Source organism: Lampris incognitus, chromosome 3, assembly GCF_029633865.1.
Source record: "Lampris incognitus isolate fLamInc1 chromosome 3, fLamInc1.hap2, whole genome shotgun sequence".
Taxonomy (NCBI): Eukaryota; Metazoa; Chordata; class Actinopteri; order Lampriformes; family Lampridae; genus Lampris; species Lampris incognitus.
The window spans coordinates 53,459,956-53,487,691 of NC_079213.1; the positions used below are offsets into that span (position 1 = coordinate 53,459,956).

A 27,736-nucleotide genomic window follows, 5' to 3' on the forward strand; every position below is an offset into this window, starting at 1 on the left:
TTGTTGTATGCCCAGTTCTTTTCTTTTGATAGGAGGTGTAATTCTTTGGAGAACCAGGGTTTTTTTTTTAATTGCCTTACAAAGTCACTGTTTTAGTAGGGATGCACATTTCCTCTCAGAACTTGGTGTATGACGATGTGAGTCACACTTGACGTGAGTCTCCCTGTGTGCACGTGTACTCTGCCCTCCTGTCACGTTTACATGGTGATGGTGGTCGCGTGGCGCAGGTCCTGGGCTGCTGGACACTGCTTGGCATCCTCCTCGTTATATTCTTCATATATCTTATAATTCCATTATACTTCTGTTATCCTCTTTCAATGTTGTATTGTGTAAATTGTGTAAACACAACATCCACTGCACGTCTGTCCATCTTAGGAGAGAGACCCCTCCTCTGTTGCTCTCCCTGAGGTTTCTTCCTCTTTTTCCCTCCCTGTTCTTCTTCTTCTTCCGGCTTGTTCGCTGTTCCCCAGGGGTCGCCACGAAGGATTTGATCGTTGCCATCGGCGGCTACCCTGCGAGGGCAAGTAAATAGTAATGTCGTGTTAAGGCGGATCTCTTCCCCTGTTTTGGCCCGATAAAGTTCCATCGGGCTCCAGTAAGAAGCTCAGACTAAACTCGTGACGTTCGGAACCTTCCAGAAAACCCTAGATATACAGGCGGTGACCGCTGCAGTTTTAAGTTGCATATGTGCTGTGACTGATACCGCAGTTCTTGCGATGACCCGCCGGACTTTAAATGAACTCTGACTTGACTTGACTCGACTTTTATAAATAGTTGTGCAGATAACAAGGTTTCTCATACCTATGGCGTTTGGTGCGATAAAAAACTCATTAGGACGACGTATAAGCCAGTTGACCAATCCCAATAGGGCATGTGCTCAGAGGGGCGGGGCCTGTATTTGTTTATGTCTTTTCCCGCCCTACGCGTCATACTGGTTGTTAACGCTAACTGGATTTCAAGCCGTTGTTGTGCATGGAGCCTTACTTCAGATGGCACAGGCTCTGACGTGCGGTTTCGCTCAGTGTGGACAAGGATTCCAGGTTAGCGCTCGAACGTTCGGCTACTGCCGGCCTTTCACTTTAACATCACTTTGGCTTCTCTCTTTAGGATTTGACCCCGAAGCGAATCAATGTTTGGCTTGATTATAAGAGGAGAGAGAGAAACTGCCGCTCGCTAGCTAAGTGTTTAACACTAGGTTAGCTTTTGGCTAACGCTAGCTCGGTCTAGTATTGCTATCGCGGAGATTAGCGTTACGTCAGCTGTCCCGCTAACACCAACTTTCGTATTTAGATCATTTGGCAGGTAAAGTTTTAATAGTAGAACTGCTTGTGCGGCATTATTTGCAATGTCAAAGCGAAGTTTGAAACGAGATATAACTAGCGTTAGTTGGGTAACTAGCTAACGCCTCAGGATAGTCGGTTTATGTTTAGCCTTTGCTTAATTGGCAAAGGACAGCAATCCCACAGTGAATCAACAAATGAACTGTGTTGTAACTGGTTCTTTAGAGCAGAGCTAACGTTACACATATCTGCTACATTTGCTGACTACAGTGTGATTTTTATGAATGACAGATGATTTTCACTTGACAGAGAATGTGCTTAATTTTAATGTTTCTGGACTGTTCTGTCACTCACTACTAGGCTGGCCACATCGAAGTATATAATCGTATAGAGTAGATCATGTTTCAAATTCTTTGTTAATTTAAGCTTATTCGCGGCATCTGACATCTCTGTGACTGCCCAGTCCACACACCTGCTTAAGATAACTTAAATGTCTAATGTGGTTTCAGTTGGCAGATATGGTGAGACATAGCACTATGGCAGAGCTGCAAGTCTTCCAGCACTCTCTCCAGGTAGGCACTTTATTCCCAGCTCCTCTTGGAAATGCTGTTGCTTCCCTTCAAAAACATGCTGTGTGTGTGTCAACCCTGTAACTTCCCGAAAGCTTATGTGTTGTCATAAGTAGATGCCAGAAAGTAACCCACAGTATCAGTAACCAATTTTACCTGCAATGAAATGAAGCAGTTTCATCACTTTCTTCATGAGTCATGCACTATTAATGGTTGTATGAATGCTTTTGGGAATGCCCCAAGTCAGAAGAGGTGTGTGACGCCGTTGTATTCTTGTTTACATATCACACTACTGTGTTAGCAATATTCCACAGGTTTAGATAATGAGCTCGATAGTTATACCAACTATATGACTCAGTTGGATGTTGCACTTCAAATTAGGTTTTGCCTGTCTTTGAGACCGGTGGTGGTTGTTTAGGGGCTGACAGTACAAATAATGCCAAAATATCGCAGTTCTGACCGTGGAACAAAAGTGAAAAAAAAAAAAGACATCCCTCCCTCTCGTCCCTTCTTTGACTTTCTACTGCCCTACCGCGCTGCTATCCCCCACCCATGTGTGCTATCTCTTCCTCTCTGTTACAGGGGAGCTCCCTGGCCATGGGCCAAGTAGGGCAGAGCTATGGGATAATGCAGGAAAACCGAATAACTGCTGAAGAGAGGCAGCGCATCACCCAAAGCCCAGCAGGTACTACAGTTCAGACATAAACAGCATTCTGTTTTGCAACAGCTGAAGAGCATTTTCACATGGAGCTTTCTATACAAAGGTCTGACCAGTCTAAAATATTGTTGCATTTTAAGACCAGTTCACTTCATGTTGCAAAATATCAAGAAAGACAACCAATCGGTTAAAGTCTGAATCATCTATTAACACTAAAATGTCTCTATGAAATGTGATGTCAACAAAATTAAACTGTGTGTTACCAGTATTGATTCAACAAGAAGCTAATTTAGTTGCTAGGACTTTCTGTACTGAATGATGACAGGAAGTGAAAGCAGCTTTTTTTTTCTCTCATAAAACGTTCTTTCCCATTTTTTTGTTGGGCTTGAAAGCTGACCTCTCTTTCTCACATTCTTTTTCGTGTTCCCTCTGAGTTAAACTTGAAATAGCTGTTTGCTTTATGCCTCTCAGATTTCAATCTTAACTAGTCTTTGCCCAATCAAACACTACAGGAACACTAACAGATTCAGCCCCGCAAATGTGAGGTTGTTTTGAAAAAAATCTTGTTCTCTCTCACCTGTTGGTATTGGATCATTGACAGGGCTAAAGTTTCAGAGATAAAATTCTTTCCTGCTAGTCAAGTGTATTTGTATCACTGTGAGTCACAGTTTGGCCTGTTGACCAGTACTCCCATGTTTCAAATGGAGTACTGGTCAAAACGTCAGATAATGCCCGAAAGGAGAGTTCCGTTGGTCAAATCAGGTGGATCAGCATCCGATTTTTTTTTGTGTAACTTCCCAAAGCCGGCATTTCAAAGTATATGCCAACTTCCCGCTGTGTTTGGCTAGGTGTGCTCAGTAAGAAATTGGGCAGGGTTTCACGTGGTCTGCAAATTCTATCCTCTTCATTATTCAGGAAAAACTTGAGCGTTTGTCCATGAAGATCTGGTTAACATGGATAGAAAATAGCAGTTAAACATTTACTTAACCTCTTATGAACATTTATTGTATTATTTGAAGCAAGGCATAATTGAAGGCCCAGCTAAACTGTCAATGATAAATGTAATGTAATGATAAAACCAACTTTCTTTCAAGGCTGACAGTCGGATCAGCGAGAGTCACATTGCCAGCAGCCCATGAATTACTATTAGCCACTTATCTTAGTTCTTCTGCTATGCTGTTTCAACTTTTTATCTCGATAAATCTAGGCCATCACAGCCTTTCGCAATGTGCTTATTGTGGAAGTTCATGTTGTTATAATGATAAAAACATGATATATTGTGCAGCCCTTCATGCCAGCAAATAATAGACATGATGGCAGTTAGCATATACCCAGCTACAGCTGTGTTTGTATGAAAGTAAAAAGAACCTCTTTTTCCTTCTTTTTGGCAAACAGAAATGTGGTTGGCACACAAAGAAATTGTGCATTATCACCGCCAACTGATCTCTTCTAGCAACGAGTACTACTGGTTTCTAATCCCACCCCTCTCTGTGATGGATGGCCTCTGGCCCCACCTTCAACTTTAGCTGTTCAGAAAAAGTATTGAATGACTTTGTTGTCCAATGTGGTCAGACAAAGTGTCTTTGGAATTAGTTTGTTTGAAGCATGTAGAGACCGTTACAGAATTAGATGGCTTTACATTCACACAGGATAGTCTACTTTGAGTGCCAGACTAGGCCTAACCCAAGCTTCAAGGGTCCAAAAGGGCCAGTCAGGTGTGCAATCAGCATTAAGATCATCCAGTGTGATCTAGCCCTTGCATTGTATGTGCAACAAAAGTATGTGTCTTTGTACTAGTTTTTTTACATATGCTTACATATTGATCCAGAGATTGAGAAAAGCCAGCCTGTGTGCATCCCAGATGCAGCTAAAAGAAAGAAGAAGAAGAGGACCCGAGCAACAGACAGCTTTACTGGCACTTTTGATGGTAGTGACTCAAACTATCAAATATATTAAATCTATAACCTGGTAAAATGTTAACCTTTATCCACGTCATTGCTCCAAAATACACTTGCCTAATGCTTAAAGTGTCCCCCTGTTTTTCAGAGCTGTACAAGCTGACAGATGAGATGCTGGGTCAGGGTGCATATGCAAAAGTCCAAGGATGCATAAGCCTTCAGAATGGAAAGGAGTTTGCTGTGAAGGTGAGCTAAGGTGGTGATATACTATGCATGTTCTTAGTAATTTGTATGTTCAACATTAGCAGCAGGTGGTAACAAAACAAGGTGTATTGTCAAAGGAAGTTGAATCAGTTCATCTGGAGATGATGTTTATTGAGAGAAACATTTCATCACACATCTGAGTGACCTCTTCAGTCTCAACTGGCTGCAGGTATCCCCACCCTTATAAACAATAGAGTGGCATAACGACCGAAACCAACCATCGCTGTCATATGCAAATAATTGTAACCATTAACTAGAGTTTCAATGGTCATGTGTACTATTCACAGAGGATTGGGGAATAGTTGCAATCACAGCATTGTAAGATGGTGACAGATGTACTCTTAGCCCCCCCCCCCCCTCGGTTCAGGGATGGTCATTTCCTCTTTACACAGATGGCCTCATTGACAACCCCCCCCCATTCAAACCAGCGTTCGTCCCTATCAAGAATGTGCACATCCTCATCCTTGAAAGAGTGGCCACCGGCCTGAAGATGGTGTAGACTGTGGAGTCCTGGTCTGACGTGTTAGCGCTTATGTGTTGTGCCATCCTCTTGGCCAGCGTCTGCTTAGTTTCCCCAATGTACAAGTCATGGCAATCTTTCCAGCACAACAGCCTACACTATATTGCTCTGTTTGTGCTGGGGGACCCGATCCTTGGGCTGGACCAGTTTCTGTTGCAGTGTGTTTTGGGGTTTGAAAGCAACTGAGACACGTTGTTTGGAAAATATGCGTCTCAACTGTTCTGACACTTCTGTCACATACTGAATTGCCACTGGTTTACGCTTAGGCAGCTGCTGTCCTCTTCGATTGGTTGGTGCACTGTTTGGGCATCTTCCTGGCTTAGACCAACCCCCAGTTAGGATAACCACACTTGACCAGGGCCTGTTTAATGTGGGATTTTTCCTTTACCCGACCGCTGTGTTGGTGGGGACATTGTCAGTTCAGTGGTACAGTGTCCTGATGACTCCTAGTTTGTGCTCCAGTGGATGATGAGAGTCAAACCTTAAGTACTGATCAGTATGTGTTGGTTTACGCTAAACATCAACAATCAAATGTCCTCCATCACCAATTGCGATTTCACAGTGTAAGAAGGCTAACCTGTAGCAAGGATGTCTTTGTCCGCCTGGGTGAGTTGTCTGTTGGACAAATTCTATCTCTGTCTGCCATTGAGGGCGCTGTCCGTTGTCTGCCGATATCTCGCTATATCGAACTTGTTGTGCTGCCTGGTTTTTGACTTTTCATGTTGTGCTAGATGAGCCTTCTCCGTGAACTTAGTCACACGTTGGAAAGTGGTCTCATCTAGACACGACGTGAGTCTGTTGGATCTGCTCCTCTTTGGCTTTCAAAGCGTCGATGGCAAAATTAGTTTGTCTCACCCATTTGTTCAACAGCTGGCTTTCTGCCTTGTGGAGGATCTGGTTAGCTCGGTGGCCCTTGATCGAAGATTTCATTTGCTGGCTCTTAGGTGTAATTCCGCTCTGTCTGCATCTTAGGCTGGATCTCAGGGGATTCCTGTAGTCTGCCAACATACACACCGTTTGCTTGTACTCACATAGACGTTTAAGGCAATCCTTGCCAAAATGAGTCAGAGTGTCTCTATGCATGCTCAATAATCCAGGTAAGATAATCAAAGTTGATTCAGTTCTTCTGGACACAATGTTAATAGAGAGAAATGTTTCATCATCATCTAAATGACCTCTTCAGTCTCCACTGACTGCAGGTATCCCCCCCCCTCTTATAACCAATACAATTGCACAACAACCAAAACCAACAATCGTTTTCATATGCAAATATGGGCGTGATCATTAACTAGAGTTTCAATGGCCATGTGTACTATTCAGAGAGGATTTGGGAATGTTTGCAATCACAGCATTGTAAGATGGCGACATCTTGTCGACAAGATGTCGCCATCTTATGACACTCAACACTGTGAAGTCAGAATGGTTTTGTTTCATTTTTGGCAACCCAGCACTGACCCTGTGTTTTTCTTTTGTCTAGATCATAGAGAAGAGTGCAGGGCACAGTCGCAGCAGGGTATTTCGGGAAGTTGAGACACTGTATCAGTGTCAAGGAAACGGGTAAGCGTTGTTCTGAGCTTCAGTAAAAACAAGTTCGTAGTTGAGGATCAGTGTATTCTGATCCGTGTTTTATTTCCTGCACAGGAACATTTTGGAACTGATCCAGTTCTTTGAAGATAACCACTGCTTTTACTTGGTGTTCGAGAAGTTGCGTGGAGGTAATGCACAGGAAATAGTTCGGTTGGATTAATGATACCGACGTTATTTCTTCCACTTCCATCTGTGGACCATTTGATGAATGAAAATTATGGTTGTGGTATTTGTGTGTAGTTGTTTGTATTTTTTTAAATTTTGGAACAATACCGTTTCTGTCTAAGTGATGCTTTGCTCCTTTGCTCTCAGGCTCAATTCTAACGCACATCCAGAACCGTAAACACTTTGATGAGCTGGAGGCCAGCAAGGTGGTTCGGGACATTGCCCAGGCTCTGGACTTCCTCCATACAAAAGGTAAGCTCCTCTCCATTCTGCTGTTGGTAACAGTGGCGTGAGAGAACAGAACAGAATAAAATCTTCAGTCAAGCTGTTAATGCAACTTTATTTATTTAAAGAATTTTTCAGATTATCCATTTCCTCTTTTGTTCAGGTATCGCCCACAGAGATCTCAAGCTCGAGAACATCCTTTGTGAATACACTGATCGGGTGAGCCTTCTCTAAAGCTGCCAGAGATGTATGGTAATATAATAACTACGATAGGGTGCATTTTCTAACGAAAAGTTGTGTGGTTTATTCAGTTGAATTAACCGTTTACAGAATAGTGACTTTCCCAGCAATCCTGCTGTCAGTGCTTAGCAACTGTCTGTACTTATTTCAACATCGACTTCTGACACTGTTGACTCCCCCATGAAGAGCAGTGGAGAGCGGCTCTGATGCAACATACAATAGTTAGTGCAGTTAAGTGGCCTAAAAGAAGGGGAAATGGTAAAAACTTTTTTCTTTTACAAGAAAACTGTTAAAGTGATTTATATTTTAATTTACCATGTGCACGAGCAGTTTCTATACACTGTATTTGTGCTTTGGATACTGATATGCAGCAAGTGTTATTTCTCTTACTTTTTCTGTGGGTTGCAGGCTGTTTCCAGTGAGTTTTGTGAGTTTTACTTGCATGTAGCTACCTTATATTGAAGACCTGTTGCCGCTTGGTTCTTAAAGTTACTATAAATTTGCTTTGTGTTTTGTTTTGGAAAAGCCATCAGTTACCTTTTGCAGCACTTGCAGAGGCAGATTGAAGCAGACTGGGTCAGTGTGTCAGACTGAGCAACATTATCTATGGGAAGGTTGAGAAATTTTGCAAACGTTGTGACCTCATCTTTGTGCTCCACTCTGGCATTCCAAACACTCAGCCATTCATTTCATGTTTCATTTCTGAAATAAGTATATGATTTTTTTATTTTTGGAATTTCCCCCTTTTCCTCCCCAATTGTATCTGACCAATTACCCCACTCTTTCGAGCTGTCCCGGTCACTGCCCCACCCCCTCTGCCGATCCGGGGAGGGCTGTAGACTACCACATGCCTCCTCCGATACATGTGGCGTCGCCAGCCGCTTCTTTTCACCTGACAGTAAGGAGTTTCATCAGGGGGATGTAGTGTGTGGAATGATCACGCTATTCCCCCCTCCTCCCCGAACAGGCGCCCTGACTGACCAGAGGAGGCGCTAGTGCAGCGACAAGGACGCATACCCACGTCTGGCTTCCCATCTGCAGACATGGCCAATTGCATCTGTAGGGATGCCCGACCAAGCTGTAGGTAACACGGGGATTCGAACCGGGATCCCCGTGTTTGTAGACAATGGTATAGACCGCCACGCCACCCGGACGCCCCAGCAAGCACAATAATAAACAATATCATAATGATCATAATACAGTCTTAAATAAGTCAGTTAATGATAAAGTATAATCAGCATTATAGCTGTAATTCTGTCCTGTGTCTTCCAACTCAGGTGTCCCCAGTGAAAATCTGTGATTTTGACCTAGGAAGTGGAGTGAAGCTCAGCAGTGCCTGTACGCCCATAACCACGCCAGAGCTCACCACACCGGTAAAGCAGCACAGTCTGATTTAAAACTAACAGCCAGGCACAGAGATACAACATGGCTTGAATCTCCTCATATGCCCATTCCTGTGTTTTTATTTAGTTATTTACTTATTTCTAATCAATTTATTATTCTCTGTCTGCTTTTCTTCCACCCTTCTTCATTCTTTATTTCCTCTCTTCTCAGTGTGGCTCAGCAGAATACATGGCTCCCGAGGTGGTGGAAGTCTTTACTGATGAGGCCTCCTTCTACGATAAGCGCTGCGACCTTTGGAGCCTGGGGGTCATCCTTTACATCCTGCTGAGTGGCAGCCCCCCTTTCACAGGCCACTGCGGCGGCGACTGTGGCTGGGACCGGGGGGAAACCTGCAGAACCTGTCAGGTATGGTCATCAAACCAGCTGGCTGTCCTCCTCCATCAGGCTGTATTTCACCTGGTGCATCCACAACATGTTCACCTCCTACTGTACTCGCAATGTAAAAGGTTTGTCCGAGTGAAAATCCAGGCGTTGTTGTTTCCCTGAATCCTCAGTAGGCCATAGTGTCCCATTCACAGCCTTCTTTGACACACGGTTCACTGCATATCCACTGCTTTGTAAACATTTACATGTGGTGTGCTACAACAGCATGGACATTTTGGATTAAATGAGGCCTGATGGCCATGTGGAGAAATGGGGTAATACCAGCCGCTGCATATAGATAACCAAAATGATTACAAAGTAGTGAAGTCAGTAAATCGACCTATTAGTCGACAAAGATGCATCACTATAGTTAAAAGATTTAAATTTCACCATCCTAAATTTCATTATTTACGTCCCAAATTTCCACCATCTTCGTCAAATTTCATCATCACCCTCCTGTTCATTGCCAGCTGCTCCCAACGTGTTAGCAGCTATACAATGCAGAATAGTGTGGGTATGAAAACAGACTATGTACAATATGTTATGTCTGTCTGCAATGTCAGATTTAAAAACCGTATATATACAGTAAGTAAGAAGTAAGTAAATTATTACCACTAGAAAAATTGTGAAATTAGAAAAGTCTGACTTAAATTTCTTCCCCTAGATCTCTGATTTTAAGATCAAGAGTGATGCACATGTAGTTTATTTAGAATTAAAGTTAACTCTTCAGTTTTTTATTATGACAAAGTACTCAAAGTATATTTAACTCTGTGTGGTATTGGTCTACATGCAAACAAATACCAGTGTACCACTGCTCCATAAAATCACAATGGAAACACTGATCGTCTGATAAAAACGAGAGGATTTCCACATGCTGAAACGTTGTTTCCCCAGAGTCACCTGTTTGAGAGTATCCAGGAGGGCAAGTATGAGTTTCAAGACAAGGACTGGTCTCACATCTCTGATCAGGCCAAGGACCTAATATCCAAGCTGCTGGTTCGGGATGCCACTCTGCGCCTCAGTGCTGCTCAGGTCCTCAAGCACCCATGGGTGCAGGGGGTGCGTATCATCTTCATGCATTTGTCATATATCAGAGTACTAAGTAGTCTTTGCCAAAATGACCATAAAGCATCATTTTACCACATTTCAACTTCAATGGCCACATATCAGAACTGAAATAATGTTTTCTTGCTAATGTGGGATCTTTTGCTCCCTGAAAGGTTTTCTGATGAAATTTAAATTTTGCTGAAACCTTTACCAACTTTCTTTTTGTTTTGTTTATTTTCCCAGAATGCTCCAGAGAGAGGTCTTCCAACGCCTCATGTTCTACAAAGGTAAAAAAAAGGCTTTGAAATTAAAGTAAAACTAAAATTCCACAGTATTCTAACAACAAATTGGTTTCAAAGTACAGAGCAACAGTAACAAACACAAGAAACACTGGTGTGTTTATGTGTGTTCCTCTTCAGCTGTATTTAAGAGGATCAGTCTGAGATTTTTTTTTCGTTTGGATTTTTCCCTTTTTCTCCCCAATTCTACATGGCCAATTACCCCACTCTTCCGAGCCGTCCCGGTCGCTGCTCCACCCCCTCTGCTGATCCGGGGAGGGCTGCAGACTACCACGTCTCCTCCGATACATATGGAGTCGCCAGCTGCTTCTTTTCACCTGACAGTGAGGAGTTTCACCAGGGGGATGTAGTGCGTGGGGGGATCATGCTACTCCCCCCAGTTCCCCTTCCCCCTGGAACAGGCAGCCCAACTGACCAGAGGAGGCACTAGTGCAGCAACCGGGACACATATCCACATGCGACTTCCCACCCGCAGACACGGCCAATTGTGTCTGTTGGGACGACCTACCCAGATGCCCCCAATCTGAGATTTTAACCTTTATACTGAGGACATTTGAGCTGGGCTTCACTTCTTTAAGGGGTTAGGATTTGGATCAAGGGTTACGTTTAGAATTAGGATCAGATTAGGGTAAATTAAGGTTAGACGTGGTTCTGATGGTTCAGGTTAGGGTTAAGGTTTGACATGTGGTTCTGATGGTTCAGGTTAGGGTTAAGTGTAGATATGTAGTTCTGATGGCTCAGGTTATGCTTAAGGTTAGACGTGGTGCTGATGGTTCAGGTTAGGGTTAAGGGTAGATGTGGTTCGGAGGGTTCAGGTTAGGGTTAAGGTTAGACATGTAGTTCTGATGGTTCAGGTTAGGGTTAAGGGTAGATGTGGTTCTAATGGTTCAGGTTAGGGTTAAGGGTAAACATGTTGTTCTGATGGTTCAGGTTAGACGTAGTTCTGATGGTTCAGGTTCGGGTTAAGGTTAGACACGTAGTTCTGATGGTTCAGGTTAGGGTTAAGGGTAGACGTGGTTCTGATGGTTCAGGTTAGGGTTAAGGGTAGACGTAGTTCTGATGGTTCAGGTTAGGGTTAAGGTTAGTCGTGGTTCTGATTGTTCAGGTTAGGGTTAAGGTTAGACACGTAGTTCTGATGGTTCAGGTTAGGGTTAAGGTTAGACGTGGTTCTGAGGGTTGTTGGACTTCAGCTCACTCTACCAACTCATCTTCATCTATGTGAGAGCGTAGTCCTGCGTGTTTGTTGATAAAGCAATAGGAGAAGATGTTTGGTCTTAAAACCATCTGTTTTATTTAGCAGTAAATGGATAAAGCATACAGAGCTCAGGGTCTAGATCTTCCTATCCCTGACAAACAACAGATTGTGTCAGTTCACGAAGTCTGACTGTCTCTCCTTTCCCTGACCCAGTCTTTATACTATACAAAGTGTTGACTGAACATGAATGTGTGGTCTTCTTTGTGATTGGTCCGTTCATCTGACTCCATTTCCGCCTCCCTGATATCCGGACTCCAGGTAATCTTCTACATCTGCTGTGACCTCCTTGTTGCAGCTGCCGTCGTAAAATCCTGTTCCTATTTCTGAAACCACAAATCACAGCACATCTTGTCTCTACTCCCCCTTGACCACAACACCCTTATTGTTCCCTTTCCTATTCAGAGCCGCTAACCTTATCTAAGGTCAGCGACCCTCACTCCTTCCATGGAGATAGACACACTCTCCTTCTTGGGACATCTTATCCTTTTATTGCCCCCCACTTCTCTTCCTATAATTTACTCTGCATTCCTCTGTCTGCTAACATACTCAGTACTTTTCCACTGCCACTATAGCCCCTCATGTCCTTGTAACAAGCCCTGTTCCTCATGCATATGCTTTCCCAATGATTAATATATCCTTATATCCCTTATTCCAATTAATACATTGTAATCATCATTATTAAACATCACACCATTACATTTATCTACAAATCCCCCTTTTGGTCTCATATAAATGAGACCAACCAACCAATCGGATTCAAACATCACATTCAGCCTCTGTCACTGCCCAGTTCTTCACACCCTCCGTCCTCCATCAGAGCCTCCGTCTCGACTTGAGCCATCTGATAGGTCGATGGGGGACTCTTCTTTTCGATGGCAGTGACGATCAACCTTTCAAACAGAGATCTGATACAGGGGATACAACAGCATCCACACAACACAAGTGCAGTCATCATGCCTACCAGGGACAGAAACACAGACACCATCACACCTTTCCACTTCCCAAACCACTGTTCAAAAATTCCTCCCAGTGGGTCGTTTATACCTGAATGGTCATGCATCTCCTCCGACAGGGTCCTAAGTCCTTTTAGGGCTCTAGTTACTGAGCCGTCTGGAGCAGTGTTGTTGGGGATGAACGTGCAGCATTGATCGTCAAACATAGAGCAAACACCCCCTTTTTCAGCTAATAACATGTCGAGGGCCATTCTGTTTTGAACTGTCATCAACGAAGTGGCAGCTAATTGTTCAGATAAGCCTGCTACAGCGTCCCTGGTTTTATTGGCGAGCCTCGGGACGTTATAATGGATATAATTAATTCTATCCACATTCTTATTGGGAGTGACTGGAAATAGTGCACCAATGATCGGAATGTTCTCAAATCCTGCTGCCACTTGATTTACCAACTTATACTCATCTGGAACTCCCCTGGGAACGCCTATAGCATCTATGTATGTGGGAGAACATTAGCCAACATCAAATGTGTCCCTCCTGTGGCGGGTATATGTGAAATTTGCCTGTTGGCGTGGCCCTAGCAAAAACAGGGGTAGAACCAACCTGACCATTGCACACGTTCCAGACCAGTCTGCTGGCAGGCTGATATGTAGAGTCCTGTCCCCGCAATACCAAAACAGGTCAGCCCTTCCCCACACCATAGAGCTAGGGACTGACCAACTGTTGACATCAAGTGTGTATTTGCACCAGCCGTCAGGCATGTGTCCCATCTTCATATCAGAGCTGGAGCTCCTAGATAAACATGTAGTTATTAGCTCTCGGGGTGAACGCCGACGGCACCGTGGAGTTTTTAACGGGTGGAAAAATAGAGCTGAGAGTAGTACAGTTAGGGGGGTTGGCTTGCATAGTTAGGGCCATCATGCAATGAAATCCTATAGGATCTGTATCGGGAAACAGAGGTGCTGGGGCGGTGAAAAGAGTTGGCCTGGCTGAAGAACATGCAATACAATTACTCATGTTCATGGAGGCAGCAGTAGCTGCCATCAAATCTAACCACAGGTTTTTGTCCCCATATCCAGTAGCCAATTTGACAATATCGCCTCTCGTTAATTTATTGTAATCTATGGTGATTACGTCCTTGCTCTGTCTAGGTTTAGTTTCGAATGTGCTAATCGAGGCGTCTGTTTTCTTGGGGGATGGAGGTGTTAACAAATTCACCTTAACGAGGCCCATGGTGTCCGTGCCTTGTTGATATGCTCCCACAACCATATAGAATGCCTTTTTCTGGCCTGTCATAAATGGATCATCCCACAGGTCGTGTATTGTCAACAACAGGGGATTAATCCCACCCGACCTATGTCGTAGTTGGCCGCGTATGAAACTAATCTTATTAACCGTATCTGGATTTTTGACCTCGGTTTTGATAGGGGTCCATGGACCAGTATACTGCCAAATCAGTTCCCATCCGGCACACAAACTGCCCATGCCGGAGTTCTTAGGCGGATCCCCCTGCCTTAGACAACTGGAGTGAGTTTCTGGACTTCCGCACAGGTATAAATCATATCTTCTCCACATCTCCTGGTGTTTCCCACAATTAATAACATGGCATAAATCAAATTGAAATGTCACGTTCGTTCCCAGAGTGTAGTCTACGTCTATACCTCCATATGTTTTAATGCAGTAATCTGGTTGGCCTTGGCCTTCCCTCTTTGTTCTGTTGTGGTGTTGGTTTTGATCTGTGTGTCTGTCTCTGATGGCTGATTCCCACATCAATACTGAAGTAACTATTACTATAGAAATGATCCCGCACACTCCCCACCACCACCATTTGGCTCTGTGGGGTTTTCTTGTTCCCTCAAACATCTTAATCAACATATATCAAAAAAATTCTTAGCAAGCAAAACCTTCTTGTGTTCTGGTTATCAGTTCCTTGTATCCTAAGAAAACCTTTTCTGGGAGAGCTTTTGCTCTCTATGGTAACATCAGAACATTCTTTCCGCACCTGGCAAAATTCTTCATTCCAATCTTGAGTATCTTGTGGCTTGCCTGAGTATATGCAAAGCCGGTTACTGTAAATCTTATCCAAAAGTGATAGCTATAATAACTGTCGCCACAGATAGTGGCTCGTGTCTTTACACTTATTCAGAGTCAACTGTGGTGTTTCTTATCTGTTCCCGTGTCCTAGCAGGTGAATCCGCTGCTGCACACTGGCTCCGGTGGTACCAGCTGTCTCCTTTGCCCTGTAGTCGGACCGCGTGTGATGTCCTCTCAACCACCTTGTATGGCCCTGTCCACCTTGGCTCCGACCACTTCCTCTTGATCACCTTCAGCAGAACCCAGTCTGTGGTGGGCGGTGTCTGTCCCTCTAGGTTCCCCTCTGCTGCTGCAACCTGTTTTGAGAAAGCTGATACCAAAGCTGTTAGTTGGTCATAGTAAGGTTTGTACTTCAGCGGATCTCTTTCCTTTTCCGTGGTTGGGATTCCGGCTCCCGGTCCCGGGAACTGCTGCCCTGTTGTCAACTCATATGGAGTGAAACCTGTGATGGAGTTTACTGAGCTCCTAACTGACATTAGAGCTAGGGGTAGGGCATCTACCCAACTCATTTTTGTTTGAGCACACACTTTTCCTATTTTTCCTTTAATGGACTGATTCATTCTCTCCACCTTTCCCTGTGATTGGGGGTGATACACTGTTCCAAACGCATGTTTCAGTCCTAGGGCCGCTTCTACTACCTGCAGGTCTTTGTTCTTAAAATGTGTGCCATTATCTGACCTAATTGTTTTTGGAAACCCATGCGTTGGTATGTATTGGTTGATTAGGAATTTGATTACCGTTTTGGCATCTTCCTTTTTAGCAGGTACTGCTTCCGGCCAGCCAGTGTATGCATCCACGGCGACCAAGAGGTACCTATACCCATTTACTCTTTCCAACATGTCAGTGTAATCAATTATGATTTCTTGACCTGGCATTTTTGGCAAAGGAAATTTTCCCTCATGTGGCTTTACTGTAGCCCTGATATTGTATTCTGTACATATTTTACATTCCCTGATATGATTCACAATCATTGCGGGCAAAAATGGATGCCACCAATGGGTCAGATGTCTCTGCATCTGTGCCTTTCCACAATGTGTTAGCCCGTGTGCCTCCTGTAACACAGAAGCCGTCCACCGTTGCCCCTCTCTCTTTCCAAACTGTGAACTCTTGAGGAGAGGCTTTCTGTTGTTCCTTTATTAACATATTTACATCGCAGGCAGGTAGTAACTCATACACCGTTTTTCCCACCTGCATCATCATGTATTGGGCTGTGTAACCTGCTGCCCTTTTAGCTGCAGAGTCTGCCTCCTGATTTCCTTTTGCTATCATTGTTTCAGTTTTGTCGTGACCTCTGCACTTTATTACTGCTACCTCTGTTGGTTTCATTAGGGCTTCTACCAGTCTCTTGATGTCTTTCTCATGTTTGATTGGGGTTTTTGCTGCTGTCAAAAATCCTGCTCTGATCCACTGACTGAGCTCCACCTGTATTGCTCCTACCACGTATGCCGAGTCTGTGTAGATGTTTACTTTTTTCCCTTCTGCCCATTCTAATGCTGCTATCATTCCCTGTAATTCAGCTAGCTGCGCTGATTCTTTTCCTATTACTCTCCCTGTCACTACCTCCTCAAACCATTCATCTGTTTGTCTTACCACTGCATATGCTGCCTTCAGTCCCTCCGTGGGATGTCTGTAGCAACAGCCATCTGTGAACAGCACTTCCTCTGGGTCAGCTAAGGGGTTTGCCCGTAAGTCTGCTCTGACCTTAACATCTTTCTGTACTCTTTCTTCACACACATGTGGCTCACCTTCCCCCATGTTATCTGCCATGTTGAGTCCCTTGTGTGTGAACGTTATGTGTGGTGCATTGAGGATTTTTTCCAACCTTTTCTTGTCTTAATGATGTCATGGTGAATGCTGCTGAGTTCACATAGGCCACTATGCTGTGTGTTGTCAGGACTGTTAAGAGCATGTCCCATGACTATGTGTGCTACTTTTTGCAGAATTTTTGCTACCCCTGCTGCATGTCTTGTGCATGGTGGATGTCTATTTTCTGTTGGATCGAGTGTCACACTTGCATACATCATCACCTGCCTACCTCCCCCTTTTTTCTGAAAAAGAACACCATTCACTGTATGTGATTTTTCTGAAACATCCAGATAGAATGGCTCTTTGTAGTCAGGCAGTGCTAAATCAGCAGCGTTTGTGAGAGCCTGTTTGAGGGAAATGAAATTATTCTCTGCTTCAGTGGTCCATTGTAAGCATGCTGACAAATTTCTCATCCCCTGCTCATTGACCATGGCCCTTAAGGGGTGCGTGAGTTCCCCATATGATGCTATGTACTGTCTGCTATAACCCGTCAACCCCAGGAATGAGAGCATGTCTTTCACTGTGACTGGTTTAGAATTGAGGATCTATGGGCTGGGGACACACCTGTTCCTCTACTAGAGATAATTCTCCCCAGGAACGAGACCATCTGTCTGCAGCACTGGAGCTTGGTTTTTGAAACTTTGAACCCAATATGATACAGCCGAGTTAATAGGGATTTGGTGGCTGCTAGGCAGGAGACATGATCTGGAGCTGCCAGAAGGATGTCATCCACATACTGAATCAACACCACCCCCTTTGGGAGGGTGAGATCAGTGAGCTGCTGTTTCAGAACCTGATTGAACAGCCCAGGAGACAAGATGAAACCCTGGGGAACCCTCGTATACCTTAGCTGTCGGCCTTTATAGGTAAACGAGAAGATGTCTCTCACATGGTCAGCTAGTGGTAGGCAGAAAAATGCATTGGCCAGATCAATACAGGAAAACCATTTATGTTCTGGGGAGAGTGCAGACATAGCAGTATATGGATTTAGTACTGGCACTGTAGGAGTTGACACAATACTATTGACCCGTCTAAGGTCGTGAGCCATTCTATATTTCCCTGTATTTTGCTTCTCTACTGGTAAAATAGGTGTGTTCCAGCCAGATGCTAAGGGCTCCAACACCCCCGCTGCCAACAGTCCCTCAATAGTATCTGTGATTCCTGCTTCTGCCTCAGGTTTGTGGGAGTACTGTTTCTGCCAGATCGGAGTGTGATCTGTCAATTCAAAAGAGATTGGATCAACATTCTTGCAGTGGCCTACATCAGTTGGGCCTGCTGACCATAACGCCTCAGGGAGAGTGTCTATCATACTTGCGGCGTCAGAGTGATCAGCCTTCTCTCTGCCATGAAATCTCTCTATTTGTCTGTGTTCTAACAAAACTTTGTCAGCCGTCTTGTGCATGATCCTGTAAGCCTTTTCGGATGGGGAGTACTGTAATTCAGGGAGTTGGGTCCAAACCCAGTCTGTCAGTGCCATCAGTCGCTTGCACATCGGCCCAAGATCTCTAGCCTGGTGTTTAACATGCACTGCTAAGGTGATATGGGGCACCGCCTCTTCAGACATCTCATACCACTCAAATTGTTCTGGTGTCAATTCAACAGCAGCTGCCACACCTTCATTCTCCACTAAAATACAACTAGACAATACTTCCCACTGTGTCCCTTCAATGTCATTGTAAAAAGTTTGCTGATAAATTTCATCCCCGTCCCTATCATAGTACAGAGTAACGTGGAAGGGGTCGATTGGAGGGGAGTAGGGATGTAGCATTTGGACCCACGGCCGCCACTGATAATACAGAGTCTGTACGCCTTTGCTTTGCTTGCTTCCCGGTTCTAGGAGTCCCCAGTATATATCTGCCCAGAGTCCTTCAGCCGTGGGTGAAACATCAGCTGACAACTACATTTGAGAGCTGGACTTGATCATTGACAGAGAAGAGTTCACAGAATATCCATTGGGAAAAGTCACTACCAGTCCCTCTGGCCCACACATGACTGATGCCCAGCACCTCAACCAACATATCCCGTCCCATCAAATTGACTGGGCATGCTGGTGATGAAATGTATTGATGCAAAAAAGTCTGTCCTGCCACCGTGGTAGTCAGAGGTGTCGTCAAAGGCAGATTTTCTGGTTTACCCGAGAACCCTACTAGCTGTACACCGAAGGATGAAAGGGTGGACCGAGACATGGCGCACGTGATAGTGGAAAACCTTGCACCTGTGTCAACTAGGAAATGCAGATCCCATGTCCATTACCCTTATTTGCAGGTAGGGTTCTGCCAGCCCCACCTGCCCTTGAGTTCCCGGGCCCCTTCAGTACTCATCCCCCTGACCACCCTGCATGGTCTGGGGATATTGTCCGTGCGGTGGAGCTGCTGCTGCATGAGGGTCTTGATGAAGTGGAACCATAACTGAAGGCTGTCCTTGGACCGGGGGCTGCACATAACCACCCCTGTCGCTGACTGGACCTTGACCTCCCCTGGGTCCCCACAGCATGGGACACTCCCTGATCCAGTGTCCAAGCTGGCCACATCCAAAGCATGTAAGTGGCATACCTCTGGGTCCTCCGCGACCCCTCCCTCTACCTCTCATACCTCCTGTTACTCTGACAAGCCTGCCCCGATAAGGGGAACTAGACACACATTCAGGCACTGGGTACAAATGTGGGGTGTAGTTTTGTGGTGGCGGCTGTTGAACCATCTGATTGGCTACCTTTTGGTTTGTCTTTTTAGCATCATTTACCTTTTTTCTTGCCTCATCCAATTGGAGCTTTAGGAGCTGCACCTGGGCTGACTCTGTGCTCTGTCTATCCTCATCCTGTGTAGCCTTGTGTCTTTTCATATGATGTATCAAATGTTTTTCCCATTGCTCAGTAGAGCAGCCTGGGATGTCTGGATTGCCCTCCATGGCATCTTGTACTGTGTTGGGCATTCCAGCCATAACAGCTTTTCTAAACAGTGTGGTCTGTAACTGTCCTGAACCTGGATGGCTTCCTGCGGTGTCTGTCCATATGCCTTTGCATCTGCCTAAAAATGCTGACATGTCTTCCCCGTCTTTCATGGAAAAGGTCAGTGAATGCATTGCTCCGGGAGGAATGGGGAATTTATCCCTCATTGCCCTTCCCACAGCTGTGGCTTCACTGGTAAATGGTTCTGAATCTGGTATATAACTAGTGCCTGCCGCAGCCTCAATCTGCTGTATTTCCCACATAGCTAGTTGTTTTCCCAATAATGCTCTCCAATCTCCCATAGCTAATTTATATCCCAATGTGTGTTGGCAAAATTTCTCCATCCAGGGCCCTCCTCCCTCAGTGGGAGGGGGCATTTTATCCAGGATGCAATTCATGTCTGTGAATGAAAATGGTTGATACACATCCCCCGTTTGGGGTCCTTTATATATCAGTGGCAGTTGATGATATCTAGCGGGTGGTTGTATCTGTTCTCTGTCCCTAAGCTGGTGTCTATGCCTGTGGTCAGCACGGGGTGCTATATGAGTCTGGTTGTGCCTGGTTAGTGCCCCTGTAATTGTGACCTGGTATGTGTCTTCGTCGTCCTCATTACTCTTCACACCCTCTGCCGCTGTACCTGCCTCCAATCTCTCCTCGGGACCTTCTGCCCTAATTACTTCCTCTCTTATCTCTCTGAGCTGTCTCTCCTGGAACCCATCCATTGTTTCAACCCCCTGACTCTGTATCCTCCCCTGTCCTGCTCCTCCCCCGTTTAGGGTGGAGGGTGTTTCCGACACTGTCGTGGGTGAGCTTCTTGCCTGATTTATCTCTTCCTGTCTGCTCATCTGCTCATGTATTTTCCTATTCCCTTCTTTGGCTTCCTGCATCCTACGCTCTGCCTCCCTCACCATGTCCTCCACCTCTGATATTCTCCTTGTTACTACTTCCTCTAACGTCTCCCTAATCTCTCTGTACTCCTCCTTTCCTATTGCTGTCATTTTCATTACTCCTTCTTCCACACGCACGAGTGGCATCTGCGGTGTGGGATAAGGAGGGGGTTGTATTCCGGGTATTGTGGGATATATTGGCGCTGATGCTTCTGTTTTTTCATTTCCTTTATCTTTTTCTTTGGTTATTTCTGATTGTTTTTGATTCATTTCTACTGCCATGCAAGCTAAGGTCATGTTGTGTAAGTGGGCTCTTCTCTGCTCATTTTCCTCTCCGTCTTTCTTCCATTTTCTTTTGACTAACATGGAAACTTTTTCCGCCTTCCAATGTTCATCTGCTTTCTTTTTAGCTTGTTTTTCTGCCTTCCCTAGGTATAATACCAATATCGTCCTTTCCTCCTCTTTGGGGACCTTACCCTGTGTTTGTAAGTCTTTCCATATACTGTCATACACCCCAATCATGGTGTCTCGCTTGTTCCTAGGGAGGCCTGCAAAAATTTGACTCCTGGTTCTTTCCCATTGTTGCTTAACGGTCAACATAACATTGGGAGGGCAACCTCCGTATTCTTCACACTCCCTGTCAGATTCCCCTTCCATTATGTTTTATCTGTCCCCGCTCAGTAGCCAGCTGGTTTGTATGACACTTGCGTTCCGAGCAACCAACCCAATCAGAGAAGAGTTCAGTAGCCAGTCAGTTTGTATGGCACATACGTCCCGAGCAACTGACCCAATCAGTGAGTTTTATCAGGCAGTTTACGTTGACACCAGTTTCCACTGCTGATTCTTTCTCACTGAGACACTCCCTCCTTCCTCTCTGAGACACCACTGAGTTTCTACCACACTTATACACAGTTTTATCAAACAACACACTTTTTACTCATGCAAAATATCAAACATTCACACTTGCCGTTAAAACACAGCACATATCATAAACCAGTGAGCGCTGCTTTTATGGGAACCTCCGTTTTTTTTTTTTTTGTTCCCAAGGGTCTCTAAACCTACTCACTCAGGGCCTCTAGCCCTTATACGGACATGCGCTGCTTTTATGGGACTCTAACCCATGGGTCTTTAAACCCGTCCGTATTTCCCACGTGCATGCGCTGCTTTTATGGGATTTCTTAACCCATGGGTCTTTAAACCCGCACGTCTTTTTTTCAGTACTGTTGCTGCTTTCAGGGCTTCTAATCCCCGGGACTTTAAACCCGTGCACAATTTATTTCAATGCTTTATTCATCCACTTTAACTAGGACATTTGCCGTATAATGACACCACACAATTTGGTATAGCCAATAACAGAACTTCGATAAAACAGGCGTCTGTTTACCTTAGTTTTTTTCAGCGGCCGCTTGTTGTTGCCATCACACTGCAGTTATCCGTTGTCTTTTACTTCTGTGGTCAATCCGTCACTTCTCCGTCTTTATCGTCGGGGTCACCAAATTGTTGGACTTCAGCTCACTCTACCAACTCAGCTTCATCTATGTGAGAGCGTAGTCCTGCGTGTTTGTTGATAAAGTAATAGGAGAAGATGTTTGGTCTCAAAACCATCTGTTTTATTTAGCAGTAAATGGATAAAGCATACAGAGCTCTGGGTCTAGATCTTCCTATCCCTGACAAACAACAGATTGTGTCAGTTCATGAAGTCTGACTGTCTCTCCTTTCCCTGACCCAGTCTTTATACTATACAAAGTGTTGACTGAACATGAATGTGTGGTCTTCTTTGTGATTGGTCCGTTCATCTGACTCCATTTCCGCCTCCCTGATATCCAGACTCCAGGTAATCTTCTTCTACATCTGCTGTGACCTCCTTGTTGCAGCTGCCGTCGTAAAATCCTGTTCCTATTTCTGAAACCACAAATCACAGCACATCTTGTCTCTACTCCCCCTTGACCACAACACCCTTATTGTTGTTCCCTTTCCTATTCAGAGCCGCTAACCTTATCTAAGGTCAGCGACTCACTCCTTCCATGGAGATAGACACACTCTCCTTCTTGGGACATCTTATCCTTTTATTGCCCCCCACTTCCCTTCCTATAATTTACTCTGCATTCCTCTGTCTGCTAACATACTCAGTACTTTTCCACTGCCACTATAGCCCCTCATGTCCTTGTAACAAGCCCTGTTCCTCATGCATATGCTTTCCCAATGATTAATATATCCTTATATCCCTTATTCCAATTAATACATTGTAATCATCATTATTAAACATCACACCATTACATTTATCTACAGGGTTCAGGTTAGGGTTAAGGTTAGACGTGGTTCTGATTGTTCAGGTTAGGATTAAGGTTAGACATGTGGTTCTGAGGGTTCAGGTTAGGGTTAAGGTTAGACGTGGTTCTGATGGTTCAAGTTAGGGTTAAGGACTAGGGAATGAATGTAGTCAGTGACGGTCCTCACAAGTATAGAACAACAAACTGTGTGTGTGTGTGTGTGTGTTAGGGGGGGAGGGCAGCCACAACACTTAATTTAAAGAGAGACTGACATGCCCTTTCTGAACACATTTTTTTAACATTTGGAGTTTGAATCACAACCGAAAATAGGTGTGGTTTTATGAATTCAAAGCATTTGGCTACTGTCTTCCTGGGTGGTCGGGGCTCAGTACCTCTCGTCACTTGTTATTTACAACAAATGTCGGATAGCGAGAGCGAGAGGAAGATCCTCTGCAAGGATTACAGTTTCGAAGAGGAGGATTCGGTGGTACAAATAACTGTTAGATGGATAGATGATAGATATTTAGACAAATAGATAGATAGATAGCAATACAACATAGCAAGCTTGATAATAAAGTCGGTGATACAAATAACTGTTAGATAGATAGATTATAGATATTTAGACAAATAGATAGATAGATAGCAATACATCGTAGCAAGATCGCTAATAAAGTCTCAGCAAAATAGCACAAACTGGAGCCAAGTAGCTAGCAGGAGGGGGTGAAATCACGGCTTCTCCGTGGTTTTATAGCGTCTCACTACGGACACACCCTATATGCAAACTGACTGGTGTCTACGTATCCACCGGCACAACTTATCATTGGACACCATCTACAGTCAATCACAGATCTGTCTTGAGTGGCCGCAGACGTGCTGTTTTGGCCACTGAATTTCTCCGTGGTCACATTCCAACTCGGAACATAGCCTATCAATAGGAACACAGCCTATCAATAGGAACACAGCCTATCAATAGGACTTTTCAGATTACGATGCCAGTATCACTTTAATTATGCTAAATGAAAGTTTACGGACACTTGAATTTAACTGATGATTCTTTCTGCTGTGCCACTCCTGCACCATGTACAGATACATTTTTGACATATTTAGTACTACTACATACCTCTGTGTACAACTACACTCACTGGCCACTTTATTAGGTACACCTTGCTAGTACCGGGTTGGACCCCCTTTTGCCTTCACAATTGCCTTAATCCTTCGTGGCATAGATTCAACAAGGTACTGGAAACATTCCTCAGAGAGTTTGGTCCATATTGACATGATAGCATCACGCAGTTGCTGCAGATTTGTCGGCTGCACATCCATGATGCGAATCTCCCAGTCCACCACATCCCAAAGGTGCTCTATTGGATTGAGATCTGGTGACTGTGGAGGCCATTTGAGTACAGTGAACTCATTGTCATGTTCAAAAAACCAGTCTGAGATGATTCGAGCTTTATGACATGGCGCGTTATCCTGCTGGAAGTAGCCATCAGAAGATGGGAACACTGTGGTCATAAAGGGATGGACATGGTCAGCAACAATACTCAGGTAGGCTGTGGCGTTGACACGATGCTCAATTGGTACGAAGGGGCCCAAAGTGTTCCAAGAAAATATCCCCCACACCATTACACCACCACCACCAGCCTGAACCGTTGATACAAGGCAGGATGGATCCATGCTTTCATGTTGTTGATGCCAAATTCTGACCCTATCATCCGAATGTCGCAGCAGAAATCGAGACTCATCAGACCAGGCAACGTTTTTCCAATCTTCTATTGTCCTATTTTGGTGAGCCTGTGCGAATTGTAGCATCAGTTTCCTGTTCTTAGCTGACAGGAGTGGCACCAGGTGTGGTCTTCTGCTGCTGTAGCCCATCTGCCTCAAGGTTCGACGTGTTGTGCATTCAGAGATGCTCTTCTGCATACCTCGGTTGTAATGAGTGGTTATTTGAGTTACTGTTGCCTTTCTATCAGCTCGAACCAGTCTGGCCATTGTCCTCTGACCTCTGGCATCAACAAGGCATTTTTGCCCACAGAACTGCCACTCACTGGATATTTTCTCTTTTTCGGACCATTCTCTGTAAACCCTAGAGACGGTTGTGCGTGAAAATCCCAGTAGATCAGCAGTTTCTGAAATACTCAGACCAGCCCGTCTGGCACCAACAACCAAGCCACGTTCAAAGTCACTTAAATCACCTTTCTTCCCCATTCTGATGCTCGGTTTGAACTGCAGCAGATCGTCTTGACCATGTCTACATGCCTAAATGCATTGAGTTGTTGCCATGTGATTGGCTGATTAGAAATTTGCGTTAACGAGCAGTTGGACAGGTGTGCCTAATAAAGTGGCCGGTGAGTGTATGTTTCCATGTCTGCTGTTAATTTGTAGAGTTAAAGCGTGACTTTAGTTTAAATTTAAGTTTATCCTTCCCTGGCCTGTATACACTGAATTATAGCTTACCTTGGGTCTATTTCTAGCTATTTTAGCTTTAGCTTTGATTTCTCAGGCTGGAATGTCAATACTGTAATTTTTATCTCATAATTTGTATTTTTTTTTGCTAACCTTTAGATTTTAACTTCATCTTTTATGTAATTTTCTTGAGCTACTTCTGAGGTTGAACTGGTGACTAAGCTTTTCATAGCCAGTGATGCTTGCCACACTGTATTGTTGTGCGTTCGGCAAATAAAGCCACTCGGACTCGGACTTGTGAAGAAATTACATTTAGCATGCAAGGCACATGTGTAAGAGAAAATGTAGGTGCTAATTTCTCTCATGCCGCTCTTGTAAGTACAAATCTAAAAAAGAATGTTTGAAGCCCGTTGTCTCCATTCCTTTCTGCTTAAAGGAACAGCAGTGCCAAAGACCTGACCCAGTTTGCGGCAGACGCCATCGCCTTCAACCGCCAGCTGTCCCAGCACGATGAGGAGCAGGAGGACTTGGGTCGAGTGGTATGCTGCATGCGGCTGTCTCCTCCCTCCAACTCCAGGCTGGCTCGCAGGCGGGCGCAGTCCAATGCCCTGCGCACCATGGACTTCATGCCCGCTCCAGAGGACAACACAATCTGACCATCTGCCGTCTGGGGTGGAACCCCAAAAACACCCCCAGTACTGCTGCGGCTGAAAGGCTTCCTGTGACCATCTTCCTCCAGTTTTGTCCCACAGGTTGTTGTCCCACCTTCATTTCAGATTCCAGTGAAACGTCCTCCACAGAGAGATGCCCGTTTTCTCGAAGTTACTGAAGTGAACACAAACACACACATTTCTCCATGACCTCCTGATTGTCATCATTCATTTCCCTCCCTGTGTGTGTCTGTTAGTGTTTGTTTTCTTGGGACCCTTAAAATATTGGCCAGCACACCAAGAATTGAACTGCTGCTGCCGTTGGCAAGCTGCCGTGTAGCGCCCCCTGTGCTGTTACTAGTTACTAGTGTTTTTCCTGGTGCCCTTGTCACCTAGAAGCCAAGAGTGGTAAGATGTAGGTCCCATTTTTACCCCTGGCTACCATACGCTGAATACAAGCTTGCCCCCCAGTCTTGTGAAATGTAACCGCCCGGGGACAGTTTGAGTTGTAGTTTCTTCGGCGTAACCCACCCACCAAGTGTCGGGTAACGAAACCCAACACGCAGACAGGTAGTTTGGAGATAGGTTTTGGATGAGTCATGGAGAATTATACAGGTAGACTGCAGATACATCACCCCCTACCCCACATGCACATGATTATAAACACCGGGCCTTCCAAGGCTTGTAACGTAGCTGCTGTTTCCTCATGGGAAGGTTATTTTATATTGACTTGTGTATTTGTTTTAACTGTGAAATGGTTTCTGCATTTAAACAATATTTAATTCAGTTGCTGAGCTCTGAAAAAGCCTCGCTCGTCACACACGCGGTGAGCTAACGGGCGGTCTTATATTTTTATTTAATTTATGAATTTAGGTTTTTGTTAGGCTTTCTGAGCAGTGTGTGTGATTTGCATGGGTGCTTGTAGGCTGTAAGGTGGATCTGCTGTAAAACTCAAGGGATTTGTTGGTCACTTTTTGTTTGGATGTGGATTTTTCCCTCAGCTAGCTCGATTAGTCGATTTTTAATTTTTTACATTTTTTAAGCTTCTCTTGTCTGAACTACAACCGTTTGTTTTCCTTTTTAAGTGTATTTTGAGTTGCTGGAGTGTGGAAAGTGAATATGTGGAAATTAAATTTGATAGGTTTGGGTTTTTTACCTTACATTTACTATGTCGGTGCGAGCTTCTTGTGGCATCAGTATTAAGAGACCAAGTCTTGACTTTACCCAAAAGGTTCACGACATTACTGAAGAGCTGCCAGTTTGACGTTACATCACGTGTTCTCCTCATGTGCTGCCAGCATTACCTCACCATTTTCAGCCGTGCCTTGATTTTGCACATTTTATTAGAATTCAAGGCCGTCCACATCAGACCCGCTTGCTTTCTGGATACCTGTTCTGTTTGAGCTTGTGTGGTTTTGAAATGTGGGAATTCTGCTTGTTTTCAGGTTGGTATGTTGTCATGTGACTTAGCAGGAGTCCAGGGAACTGTTTTAGTAATACCCGTGTTTCTTATGGATGGATTTTATTTTTAATTTATTTTTTAATTTTTTTAAGCACGTGTGTTTTGTGAATGGTTTTGTGTGTTTGAATGAAATGAATGGTGAGATGAGACGAGTAAAGATGTGTTCCATCAATAATGTGAAGTCCAAGTGAAGTTCTTTCATCCATCCATCATCCAAACCGCTTACCCTGCTGTCAGGGTGGCGGGGATGCCGGAGCCTTTCCCAGCAGTCATTGGGCGGCGGGGGGGGGGGGGGACCCTGGACAGGCCACCAGGCCATCACAGGGCTGAATAGCGTGTGAGAGAGTATAGCTGAGAACTACGGCCCACACACCCTCTCTTAAGGCCATGTAGGCCACAATTCATAATACATGCCCTTTCATCAGCCAGTGGAGGCCATGATGAGAATTATGGCCTACACAGCCATAATTATTATATAATTATCGTTATTATT

The 27,736-nt window shown here is 44.6% G+C and overlaps 1 protein-coding gene across 6 annotated transcripts; it reads left to right on the plus strand.

The window, feature by feature from the left end:
• Positions 1–374: 374 nt before the first annotated feature.
• On the plus strand, positions 375–27,503 carry mknk1 (MAPK interacting serine/threonine kinase 1). 6 transcript variants are annotated; one of them, XM_056276228.1, is made up of 14 exons: positions 375–595; positions 1,790–1,852; positions 2,432–2,534; positions 4,336–4,434; positions 4,554–4,651; positions 6,667–6,746; positions 6,831–6,904; positions 7,089–7,193; positions 7,330–7,385; positions 8,684–8,779; positions 8,961–9,155; positions 10,068–10,232; positions 10,464–10,507; positions 25,568–27,503. In XM_056276228.1, the coding sequence occupies exons 2-14, from the start codon at positions 1,799–1,801 to the stop codon at positions 25,785–25,787; spliced, it is 1,389 nt and encodes a 462-aa protein (XP_056132203.1). In that variant the 5' UTR covers positions 375–595; positions 1,790–1,798; the 3' UTR covers positions 25,788–27,503. The 6 variants fall into 6 exon arrangements, with proteins under 6 accessions (XP_056132203.1, XP_056132201.1, XP_056132202.1 ...); XM_056276226.1 differs by lacking the exon at positions 375–595 and adding an exon at positions 985–1,040; XM_056276227.1 differs by lacking the exon at positions 375–595 and adding an exon at positions 985–1,040 and having other exon boundaries at positions 4,369–4,434.
• The last annotated feature ends 233 nt before the right edge of the window (positions 27,504–27,736 follow it).

Bases quoted from the DNA above. Each gene is read 5' to 3' on its own strand.
- mknk1 (XM_056276226.1), top strand. From the start codon at position 990: ATGGCACAGGCTCTGACGTGCGGTTTCGCTCAGTGTGGACAAGGATTC. The intron at 6,905-7,088 runs GTAATGCACAGG...CTTTGCTCTCAG, and splicing joins GTTCGAGAAGTTGCGTGGAG to GCTCAATTCTAACGCACATC. The intron at 8,780-8,960 runs GTAAAGCAGCAC...CTCTCTTCTCAG, and splicing joins CGCCAGAGCTCACCACACCG to TGTGGCTCAGCAGAATACAT.